Genomic DNA, 12,656 nt, shown 5'->3' with positions numbered 1-12,656 from the left:
TTACAGCAAAGGCAACGGGGAGGGGGGGGGGAGCCTCCCTCAGAGCCATGCAGCGTCTGGCTGGCAGACCCGCGGCAGCCGCCTCTTCCCAATAGTTTGTCTCAAAGCCTGAGAAAGGGAATTTAAAAGAAGATCTTCCCCTCCCCTCTCCGCATTTTTTTTTTTTTCCTTCTTCCTCGGGAGTTGGCGACTCGGCTACAGAACATGGCAGGAGCAGCGCCAGGCCGGGCGGGTTGCGGCATCCGCGGCTGCAGCCCGGAGCCCCCGCCCTTGTTTGCGGGAAGAGCCTAACTCGGGGCGGCGGCGCCCAGTCGGCGGGGCCCGGGGCCGAAGCGGGCATGGACCGCGGCGGGGAGCGAGCTGGCGGCGGCCGCGTGAACGCTCGAGGCAGGAAGGAGTGAGGCAGCCGCAGGAGGAAGGCGAACGGATCCCGCCCTCCGCTCCCCCCAGCACCCGGATCCGGTGGCTCTCTTTTTTTTTTTTTTTTTTTTTTAATTTAATTCCTCCCCCCTCCCATCCCTTCCCGCGGTCTTAACCCCTCCGGTTCCCTCTCCCCTCCTCTCCCTCCCTTTTCCCTTTCCCTTCTCCCTTCCCCTCCCCGGCAGCCACACCCTCCGCGCCGCTTCCTGCGAGCCGGCGGCGCGGGGCCGCCGGGGGCGGCACATGGTGCGCAGCCGCCGCCCCTCCGGCCCTTGCGAGCCGCTCCCGGCTGCCGCTCGCCCGCCTCGGGAGCCCGGGCACGGCGGCCACCCGGGGGGCTGTGCCCTCGCCCCGACTCCCCGCGGCTCCCCCGCTCCTCCGAGGTGCTCCTAAAGGAGGGAACTTCGCGCCGGGATTCCCCCCTCCGCGGTGGAAAGCGAGGGAAGTGCAAGCAGGAGGGGGAAAATAATAACAGCGCTAATAAACTAGCCGCGCCATGCCCGAGCGGGGCCCCGGGGGTCCCGGCGAGCGCCGAGCCGCCGCTGGAGCGTCGTAGGAGCGGAGGCTGGCGCCGGAGCGGTGCGGGAGCCCCGGCGGAGCTCGCCCCCCGCAGCAGCCTGCCCTCGCCTCCCGGCGATTAATGGAATGATGTTGCGGAAAAGGCAGAGCGATCCTGCCGGGCTCAGTCGGGACTGCTCGGGCGGCGGAGGCAGAGGCGGTGGCAGTGGGGTAGCGAGCGGCATGCGAGTGCCCCCCCGGCGCTATGGCTAGCGGCGGCTCTGGCAAGTCCAGCAGCGAGGTGTCCGGCGGCGGCGGCGTCCCCAGCAGCGGCTCCGTGCAGAGGAAGAAGCTCATCTCTATCTGCGACCACTGCAAGATCAAGATGCAACTGGTGGCCGATCTGCTGCTGCTGTCGAGCGAGACCAGGCCGGTGAACACCGAGAGCTTGTCTGTCTTCGGTGAGTCCTTCGAGAAGTGCAGGGACACGATCATTGCCAGGACCAAAGGACTTTCCATCTTGACCCACGACGTCCAGAGCCAGCTCAATATGGGACGCTTCGGGGAGGTGGGGGAAAGCCTGATGGAGATGGGGGAGCTGGTGGTCTCCCTGACGGAATGCTCTGCCCATGCTGCCTACCTGGCTGCAGTGGAGACTCCGGGGGCCCAGCCTGCCATGCCTGGCTTGGTGGATCGCTACAAGGTGACCCGATGTAGGCATGAGGTGGAGCACGGCTGTGGGGTCTTGAAGACCACCCCTCTGGCAGATATGAGCCCTCAGCTCCTGCTGGAGGTTTCCCAGAACATGTCCAAGAACTTGAAATTCCTGACAGACGCCTGCGTGCTGGCCAGTGAGAAATCCAAGGATAAATTTGCGAAGGAGCAGTTCAAACTCAGTGTCAAATGTATGAGCACCAGCGCCTCCGCCCTCTTGGCGTGTGTCAAGGAGGTCAAGACTTCACCCAGCGAGCTGACCAGGAACCGCTGCGTCTTGTTCAGTGGACCTTTGGTGCAGTCTGTCTATGCTCTGGTGGGCTTTGCCACTGAGCCCCAGTTTTTGGGTAAAGCTGCCACCATTAATCCAGAGGGCAAAGCTGTGCAAACTGCTATCCTAGGAGGAGCCATGAGCGTGGTATCTGCTTGTGTGCTCCTGACCCAATGCCTCAGGGATATAGCCCAACACCCCGAAAGTAGCACCAAAATGAGCGATTACAGGGAAAGGTTGAGGAACTCAGCTTGCGCCGTCTCGGATGGTTGCAACCTGTTATCTCAGGCACTAAGAGAAAGATCTTCACCCAGGACTTTACCGCCAGTGAACTCCAATTCTGTGAATTAACCCCCACACCTTCTGTTTAGATCCCAGTCATTGCTAAAGGAAAATAATAGCCCACCTCCTCACCCCTTTTTTTGTATACCAAAGAATTTACTTGGATGAGCCCAATCCTTTGATTTCATGTGGTGAAGAAGCAGAACAGCATGTTCAAACTATACGTACTAACAAAGGTAGCCGGTTTTGGCTTCTTTTTATTTTACTTTGAAGTCAAGGAAGTATCTGCAGATAAATGTTCCTTTATTCAACATGGTCTTCACACAAATGGTAACAGCAACTGTTTAAAAGTTTTATATTTGGGGAGGTGGGGGTATCTTAAAAAAAAAAAAAAAAAAAGGAGAAAAAAATAGCTTTAATCGCGCTGGGTGCGGTTTTTAAAGTTTGTCTTGTCTTGTCTTCCGAAATTTCCCTTCTAAATTTTACTGTTTGGTTGTTCAGGAAAAAGGTTACCTCAGTTCTCACTCATTTAAAAAATGAAAAAAAACCACCACCACATAGATGATGGATGTAGCTACTATTTTATTTGTTTTTGTTTTGTATGACTTTTTTTATTTTGCATCAAGTGTTAGGTTAGAAGTGCATTTGGTGTGTAGGAGTGGAAGGACTGGAGGTTGTGATTTTGTTTTCCATGTGTTGATTTCCAAACTGGGGGAAAAGCTACTGTGAGTGTTTAAACAAACAAACAAAAAATTACACTATAACAAAAGTGATTTTTAATTTTTTTTCCAATGTCAGTTTTTATCTTGCATGTACTGGAGTATTTATTTCATCTATTAAAATGTTATGTTTCTCAGATGTCTTTCTGTGAATCTCTTAATACTTGAATAATTGAACAACCAGGCCTGTTTGCATTGTATGTCATTTTCCCCAGGGAATGGGTGGTACAAATGTAACTGTAGTTCTAGACAGCAGCATACAGGCTTCAATGCAGTTCTTTTATTTTCATAACTACTGTCCCTCCCCTGGTACCACCCCTCCTCCTTGGGACGGACGCCTCTGATAGAGATACTCTTTAATTGTATTTGTGGAAAGCTGGACAGTGCTGGATGCGCTGGGGTTTCTGTATCTGCAGTTGCTGCGGCATGGCATAGGCTGGCTTTGTTTGTCGTTATTAGCATTCTGTGTAATCTTTGAGCAGTTTGTGTATTTTAACTTGCAGATGTTGTGGGCCACGTGCATTAAGCTTGTGAATTTTCATTTTAATTTATTAAGGACTTCTTGAAAAACTTTACCCTGTTGGATAGCCCAGCTTATTCTTTGTGTCTGCTTAGGAGCGTGAAGGCGTGCTGGACTGGGCACTCTGATTTACTCAGAGGTTTGTGTTGGAGCTCCGCAGTACAGGTTTCTGTCAAAGCACATGGAGTGTGATGTTGCAGATACTGTGAAAAGTTAGCTAACTTTGAGGCCCAGTTCAGCTCCAGTCGAATTCCTTGGGAGCTGTGAGGGGACCTAAGGGAACACCACACTAATTCCCGTAACTGCAGGGATTTTTTTCAGCCTGATCTTGGTGGACTTGTGGGATCCATTGCCTTCTATATGTTCCATGAAAGGTAAACAAGAAAAGCAAGTCTTTTGGCAAGGAGGCCTCATTTGTCTGCACAGCTACATTGCATAACTGTATTTTTTTCTTACAGGTCTGCAAATCGAACACTGTTGAAAGCTATTGGAAAATGTACCTAAAAATGTTGTTGCTGTGTTTTAAACCCTTACTGTACAACCATTGTCCTATCTGTTTCTTTGAAGAAGTGAGTCTTCTGGTTGTGGATATAGAACAGTCCCAGAGTAGTGAAAGGCCTTCCTTTTATAGCGTTATTGTTTGTCTTGCATATGGTGCTTTTACTTAATTTCAAACATGAGTAAAACATGACTGTGTAGTGCACAAATACATCCTGTCAAAGGAGGTCCAAGCTAAGTTTATGTATCTGTATCTTCAGGGTCAGAAAAGAAGATCAGTATAGTAGACCCCACTTGTTTATTCTTAGGTCCATTTATTCTTTTTACTTCAGTGAATTGTACAATTAGCACTTTTCTTTGTGAAAAATCCATCCAAGCTACGTTCCCCTGGGTATGGTTTTTTCACTACATCTCTGCTGCAATATAACACTATCACTACATGCTGCAGAGGATGCAGTAGGGTATAAAAGTTCTCTCACTTTTATGTATAGATATAGACAGATGCGTGAGTATTTTTATATATGTGTATACCCACACAGGTACAGATAGATACTGTTCTAACTTTGACTTAGATGATCCTGTTTGCTGGGCTATCCAGTGGAAGAAACCTCCACAGGTATTTCCTCAGAGACTTGTGTGTGCATGCACTCACGTTTTCCTAGCTAGATGGCAGGAACAGCTGTAGGGCTCCCAAGGGATTTGCAGGAAGCCAAGGCCATCTACAGGGAGGTCCTGTACCTCTTACGTGCTTGCGGCTGTCTGCTCAGCTCTCCTTTGTATCTCTTCTAGCATGTCTCCGTGGAAGCCGAGATGCTGCCCCAGTCCGCCCTTCCTTCTCTTCCGCAGTTGCACTTGAGGGGAAGGAGGAAAAAGGGGTTGTAGCAAACATAATGCTTTCAGGACGTGCTATCTTCTGCGGCTGCAGAAAGGAGGTGAGGAACTGGCTCCACCCTTCCTCTGCATAGATTCTAGGTGGTGCAGGAGTTCGTGCGGGACATGGGGAGACGGTGCTGCCCATCGCCCGGCTCTAGCCCGTTGGAGTCACCGCGACCTACATTTGCAAGCCCTGCTTCCAGATACAGACCAGAGGATTCCGAAGGGCAGCTCTGCAGCATCTCTGACAGAAAAAAAAAGTCCCACCGGCTCTTTTGATGTTTCTACTTGATAATTTTTGGCACTGCTGAACTAATTAGATTCTTTTTGATTCATTTATACATTATTAATGAGGTTATATGGATCACAGTGCAGCCTCCTTATTACCTCTGTGTATGAAGGGTAATATATTATTAATGATAGCACCAATTTTGTTGTGGTTCAGTACAATTCCAGTTTTTAACAAGGATACTGCAGATTCCTCCCTCTTTCTGATAATATTTTGAAGTATATAAGTACATACCTTCATCATTTCTTTCCACAGTAGAACTTCCACTGATAGCAAAGGTAGCCATGCACTCCTCTGGCCTCAGCTCAAGGGATTATCTGTCAAAATCTGTACTGTATGTATTACGAACCTAGCAAAGTTCAAAAAAAGGGCTTTTGATACAAACAGCTGTTTATATGCACTCTGAGTAAATGGTTAACAGGAAAATTATTTATAAAGACGATGTACATTGTGATAATTGCTTTGGAATGTATTCCTATAGAATATTAATTCTGATATAAGGTTATTTCACTGGGTATATTTGTATTGTTCTTTTACTTTGTATTTTCTGGGACAGAAAAAATATACCTAAAGGACTTGTTTCCAGGTTGCAGTTTCAGGCTGCCTAATGGTCACTGATTATCACTTGGCTTCATACTTGAGGTCCATGTTGCCCAAATGCTTACACCATTTGGGTAAACAGGTCATGTCACTATTTCAACATAGGGTTAGACAAGCATTAGACCTGTTTTTTGAACAGGAACCTTCCAGAGAGAACCTTGGTTCCAAAGTTTCTCTCACGGATGAGGGAAAACTTAGTATTTCAGGCTGCTTATGTCACACACATCATGGATCTATTCTAATAGTGTATTTAATAAAAGGGTTAACTTATTTCTAAGTACATTATGCAATGCATGTTTGTAGCCAAAAATAACACTATCCCCACCAAAAGAGAATTAAGCTCCTTTTTGTAAATGTGAGAATTTTTAACAGGGTAGAAGCTGCCACTTTTGCATTGCTTGTGAATTTGATACTACCTTTTGGTTGCTTCATCACCATAATGAAGTTCTGTATTAATTAAATATAGCAGTTGATTGCAGAATTTGACAGAGCAATGTGTTTTCTGATTCTAAAAAAAAAAAAAGTAAAGTTAAAAGCTCTGTAAGACAACCAATAAACTAGCAGCAAAACGCTATTGAAAAGCAAGTATGCTATTTAAGGGAATTTGCAAATGTAAATCCTTGTTATTTTTCAAAACTAAGAAAAAAAAGACCATGGGTCAGATAATTCCCTTCACTTTTTTACCACAGGAAATGATCAAAGTAGCAGAAAATCTGCTCTTTTTGGCCAAACTTCTGTCAGAGACAGAAGGGGTCGAGCCAACACATGGTGTATGCAGCCTTGCAGCAAGAGGGGATGTGGCTGATGGGAAAGGAGGTGGAACCAGAGAAAATCTGTAGGGTAATACCTCCCACAGGAATTTTCCTATTCTAGATAGAACAGAGGCTGATCCAGTAAACCAGATCTCAAACAACGCAACCTTTCTTTCCGGGCTGTTAGATGTTTGTGAATGGAGATGTTGGGCTGGCAGCATTTGGGATGCTCTGTGTCAAGCAGCTGTACTGCTGTAGGGAACCAAGGGCCTTTAGGGCTGCCTTGAGAAGTACAGGCAAAAATAGGTACTTGCCAGAGCAGTTTGGTGGGAGATGAAGGTGGTTTTTTTGTTTCCTCTCCCTATCAGGCTCCTTGTAGACTTTACGAGCAGAAGCAGATGGTAGGGACCAGAACGTTTAACTCCAACTCTTTGTTCTTGCTGCCTGCGAGAGGTGCCAGATGGGCAGTGATAAAGATAGAAATTCCCTTCCTGGAACCCAGGAGAGCTACAGGAAGCGCGGAGCTTCAAGGCTGCCCCATCCTCACAGGATCAGCACAACATGGGGTTTTTTTTGGGCCCACTGGTGTTGTTCTTTGGCTCTTGTCCAGGACACTGACAGAAAAATCCCAGTGGCAGCTTGAAAGTGGCATCCTGACCATTAACAGCTTGTGTAAGACACCAAAACACCATCAGGCTTGGAGCATTCACACACACACGGCAAAACCCAGGCAGGCTAGGTATGAAGTGGAAGGCCATTTCCTTCCTATGGATAACCTGGAAAATTAAATATGGGGAGGTGTTTATTTACTTGGAAATTACGAATTATCAAAATTTTATATAAAAAGTTATTCAAAGGTATATTTAACTGACAGAATTAGTGGCATTATAAACTATTTTCTTAATGAAGAAGGATGGCTGTGGAAACGGGGCCTCATCCATGACTCAGTTAAGTCTGTAATTAAATATTAATATTTTCCACGATGTTAAAACATCAGGGGTCTTCTCATGTTGCAAAGTGAGGAATTACATATATTGATTTTAATGAATCTGAATCTTTTCTTGGAACTGGTTTTATTGTACTACAGTCCTTTGAACCTAAGGGTTTTTTTTTGCTTTGTTTGTTTTTTAAACCACACAGTGTATGGTGCTATATGCCAACAAAGGCAAAAGCAGCATTTCAAGATTAATCCAGAGATTCCTGGGGTCTTCTGTCAGTTTGCCAGACTCTTGTTCCTGTTCTAACTTAATTTTTTATAATTTCCTTTTATGTTAATAAAGGCTTCTTGTGCCTGTAAAAGTCGAAGTTGTCTTACTATAGACAGCCTGGTTCTTATGTAGATACTATTTAGATTATTTAGAAATCCTGCTGGTTGCCAGATGGAGCTCTTTTGGGTTTTATGTTAAATAGTTGGAAAGCTAAATAGCTTGATTTTTTTCTCTTCTCCCTCCCTTCCTTCCCCAACAAAATAAAGAAATACGTGTAAAGTGATTACTAATAACTTGCTTAACTTAAGTTTTAAAATCAAATTAGTTTGAGGTGAAGTGACTGCAAGTATAGGATACCTCAGCAGTCAGTTTTCAGTGGTGTTTGACTTACCTCCAGTACTTACCAGTAGTTTTTCTTCAGGCTTGTTTGGGTGGCAGGAACCTGAACTTGAGTCTAAGGACAGAGAATCCTGAAAAGCGTAGAACATGGCCCCAAATCCTGCAGTAGCATTTCTTGCAGGATCTGGACTTCAGATGGAAACCCCAAGACGGTCTTTGACTGCAGTGGCTGTTAGGATTGCTGGAAATAACTTGAAGGGTGTGGTTCAGTGGTATGCTAGGCTGCTGTAAGCAGCTTGTATCCCTGGATGTGTTTAGCCAGCCTTTGGATGACCGAAAGTGTCTGTACTAGCTGCTGCGTCTCTTGCCTCCCTGCTCTGAGCATTCAGGTGAGCAGGAGAGGCTTCACATCAAATTCTCCATCACCAGCGTGGAGCCTTGAGGCTGTGTGTAAATCGTACCATTGGCACCAGGAGCCCGTACAGATGCCAGGGTGGACTCACAACAAGGTGGTTTGAAATTGCTGTTACTCCCCAACCCTTTGGGGGTGCTTCACTCTTCGTTCAGCCCATTCAGTCAGTTGAATTCAGAGGGTCTCCAATAGCGCATAGAGCAGCAGCAGCAGAACCAGGGTTGGGCTTCATCTGGATTTTAGTTGTGAGGCTTCCTTTGTTTGAAATTCAGACACGCTGCTGAAGCTAGGAACTTTTCTCCAAAGTGGTGCCTGTTGTGCACACTGGCTGTGGCACTGATGAACAGAGGGATTGTGTTTCATACTCTGTCTGTACAAGGTGTTCCTCTGGTGCACACAGAAAGAGCTTGGAGGACACTGGGTCAACATGATGCTGATTATAGTTCTGTTGTCATTAACTGCCAAACACAATCAAAACAAATTTTGGCCTCCAGTGTTATGTTTTTAATATACAGAGTAAAAACGATGCTGTTTTCTGGTCACTCTTTTCAGACCATGTTGGTTCTGTCTGGTTCACATTAAATCTAGGAAGTCCCTTGACCTGGTAGGCATGCTGTTCAGGTGTACTTCGGCCCCTGTTTGCATTCTAGATGTGCACTCTATGGAAAAAAAAAAAAAAAAAAAGTGAAAAAAGCCAGGTAGATCTGTAGGTGCAGCATGACGAATTATAGGCACTTCTGAATTGTCATGTAGTTAATGCTATGGTCTTATTTAAATGCTTTAAATGTAGTCTATGTTTAAAAAATTACTCTATTTAAAAATTTACTATGGAATCAATGCGTTCTGGCAATGTTAGATTCATAGTTCAAAACTTTTACCTCTTTCACTGTCTTAAGGTAGCCATTAGTCTGAAAATTTTCAATCTCTGTGTCTGGCTTAAAAAATAAAAAGGAAACTGAGCCCTATATTTCAATTTTAATCCTCTTGAAAGCTTTAAAGCTAATTAGTTGACCTATTTTTGAATTATAGAACATGGAAAAATAGTGGGCGTATTCTTTTTCATGTTGAAGTAAGCTATTGTTTCTCTGCTCATAATTAAAAACTTGCTTTTTGGAAAACTAAGATTGGTCCTAGCCATTGCAAGAGAATCTGTGCGCAAAAATAACTGCATAAAATTTTCTTAATACTGAATTTAGGCAGGAACTCATTCCGAATCTGTAATCTTGTCTACTCCTCTGACTGTTGTGTTGGGGTAGTTTGTTCCAACAGCCTGTAAGTGGGGTTGGTAGCATCCGAGCAGGCTGAAGAGCAGTTGTTGAAGTGAGGGGTACGAGCTCCAGAGGCACATGAGTACTATCTTTGAAACTTCAGAGATACGTGCTGCGGCCTGGGGTGCTGCAGGTTGTGGTACTTGTGGAGAGCTACAGCGAAATACAGGTCTGAAAAAAGCCACGAGCAACAGACATCTGTTTCAAAGTGAGGGCACAATCTGTAGTTTTTAAGAAGGAAAAAGAAAAACAAAACCACCTTTAAATATTTGGTCATAACAGTAGGAGTATTTAGGGGCTTAACCCCCAGTGAATTTAATGGGAGCTAAACGTCTAGATGTTTTGTGTACGTGGTCATTTGTGCTGATTGCATATATTTTAAATATTAATTATCGAATGTTGTGGTAGAATTTTACTGAAACTCTGTAAAGTGCAGAAATTTGCAGTCGAAGTACAATGTGCCATAATTCTGTTCCTACCATCCTGACCTCTCGGTACGGGTTAAAAGCTCTTGTTATCCTTGCACACGCCCTCGCTGGCAAGCAGCCAGAGGCCCGACTCTACCTCATTTGCCTCTTATGACTGCCAGATGCCCGTATCTTGCATCTTACCTTCACATCAGCATCGCAGATTTCGCCTCCCTCCCTCCGCCCTCTGCTCCTGGTACAACACCCAGATGTGGAACAGAGATCCCTTTGTGCTCTGTGCATGTTATCCTTGTACAGGCCGTGCACTTAAAGACAGTTCATGCCAATTGAGGTCCAGATTGCATTAGAAATATACCTGTTCTTTCTGTATGCAAATTCCAACTACCTCAATACCACATGTGCTTTCAAAATACATCTTGAAGAGCTGTCTGTAATCCATATTCCCAGGAACCATGTTTCACACACAGTTTGTCAAAGAGCTGTAATGCTGTTCAGAAGAAAGGGTAATCTGGCTTCATGTATTTATGAGGTGTTCTGTACTTGGGGTGCTGGTGAGTTAGCTGGATACCGTGAGATGTAGGTTAGTGGCTAACAAAGTTGTTGTAGCAGTCCTGGGCGCTGATTTCTCAACAGAGTAGCATTTAGGCTTTTGGGGGCATTTTCTGGCTCTCTTTGAATTAACTATACTGTTCTGCTCATGTTGTGTATTGAGTTAATCAGCAACTTGAGTTCAATAACAGAGAAGTAGCATCTGAATTTACACTGCACTGTAAAATCTATTTATTACTGAATCTTCTATGAGTTTTCTATATTGGGCCCTGGGACTTTTTAAAAAATTTTGTACATTAATGGTGATCCTTACCTCATGCTTAGCTTGTATTACCAAAGTTGTGTTTGTTTGTGTTTTTTGGTAGTTTGTTGTTGTTGTTGTTGTTTTTTAATCAAAATTGCCTTAATTTTCTCTCCAACTGGAAAACAATCAAACAAAACCCTATTTGTTGATTTTATCTGGTTCTCTGCCTATCTACCTTTTATGGACAGCTTCATAGAATCATAAAGGTTGGAAAAGACCTCCAAGATCATCTGGTCCAACCATCCCCCTATCACCAATATCACCCATGAGATTTCAAGATTATGTTTCTTATTTCAAGACACTATATGTACTTATTTCAAGATAATAAGATGAAAATCACTTTCTTAGAAAAATAATTTTACTTCTAAATTTCAAAGGTACATTCTGAAACTTGCAAGCTTTTTGGTTTGTGTGTGGTTAAAAACACACTTGTTCATTTGGGTAGAACAGAGGAAAAGGCATGCTAGACCAAAGCTTTTCTGTCTTAGTATATAAGATAACAAAAGGCCAAATGTTCTTTGGTTCACTTACATGACATCGGTACTGTAGTATGCAAAATTCCCTGTTTCCTTCAATATTGCTGTTTTAGATACTGAGTGTCCCTTTGATTACAGGCCCAGCACTTTGTGGCCACTTGATTGAAAAAAAAAAAATTGAATAACCCCATCAGGGCTTTATTATTACATTCCGTATTAAGTTTAGTTTTGTTTAAGACAAGAAAGCTTGAATCGGAATTGTGTGCCAAGTCTTTACAAGATCCCACTCATTTGGCAAAGGAACTGCTTTAATTAGATCTTGTTTTCTGTACTGTGTCACTACAGAAGAGAGAGCACATGTTGCACTTATAAGCGGATGAAATAATTCACTCACATTTTTGAAGCCTTTGCTATGTTTTCCCTTTCCCTTTGAAAATGACAGTAGGCTGTTGAAGATTCTCCCTGGGATGACAACTATGCTTTGCAAATGTAGAATGGTGTTCAAAAGTTCAAGTAAAACCGACTTTAAAAATTAGTAATGCTCTCTGATAGAAACATGATAAAAAAAAAAATCATAACGACTTTGTCAAAGCTTTTCCCACAGGTATTGTTTTAGCCAAAGTTTTACTTGTTTTTGTTGTTACACTCATTTAACGTTACTGTTAGATATTTCCTCTCCTATGAGACGATTTTATAAGATGGAGTAGTTTTACTTACAGAAGATGCAGTTGTTGACTGGTCTTGGATGCTTTCTAAAGCTGTGAACTGTTGCATGTCCTTCATCTGTTGCATGTCCTTCCCTGTAAATCTGCACTTTGCTGAAGTGATCTGGAGTTCACCTGAATCGCAAATATCAACGAAAAAATCAGTCCTATCCAGAGAATAAAGCATAAAGAAAGCGTAGAGCACATCTAGAGGAAAATTCTTTAAGATGGACAACTCTCAATAGCTGTCTGAACTAGCCCCCCTCCCTCCTTTTAAGAATATTAATTTAAAATTAAAAATATTTAAAGAACTTCAGCTACAAAAAAAAAAAGATAACCTACACGATGCAAAGCCTTCTTTCACATTTTGCTTCTGTTCATAGTCTATTTTAAAATAATAGTTTAAATGTATTTTTGTGCGAAAAATATTGTTTTTTCTTTTTGTTTGTTTTTTTAACCATTTTAGTGATTTTAAAGTAAATTCTAGTAATTTTAAAGGCTGTTGTATTTGTAGTAGCATGTTTGAGGACTC

At 43.6% G+C, this 12,656-nt stretch overlaps 1 protein-coding gene across 1 annotated transcript; it reads left to right on the top strand.

Moving 5' to 3' along the window:
• Positions 1 to 7: 7 nt before the first annotated feature.
• Positions 8 to 3,041, top strand: TLNRD1 (talin rod domain containing 1). The gene has a single exon (XM_040569487.1). It carries the CDS (start codon positions 1,184 to 1,186, stop codon positions 2,252 to 2,254), a length of 1,071 nt encoding a protein of 356 aa, XP_040425421.1. The 5' UTR covers positions 8 to 1,183; the 3' UTR covers positions 2,255 to 3,041.
• Positions 3,042 to 12,656: the final 9,615 nt, after the last annotated feature.

This window comes from Cygnus olor, chromosome 11 (genome assembly GCF_009769625.2).
Source record: "Cygnus olor isolate bCygOlo1 chromosome 11, bCygOlo1.pri.v2, whole genome shotgun sequence".
Lineage (NCBI taxonomy): Eukaryota > Metazoa > Chordata > Aves > Anseriformes > Anatidae > Cygnus > Cygnus olor.
This window is presented reverse-complemented; position numbering and strand designations above follow the sequence as displayed.

Coding starts and splice junctions, on each gene's coding strand:
- TLNRD1 (XM_040569487.1), top strand. CDS start 1,184: ATGGCTAGCGGCGGCTCTGGCAAGTCCAGCAGCGAGGTGTCCGGCGGC.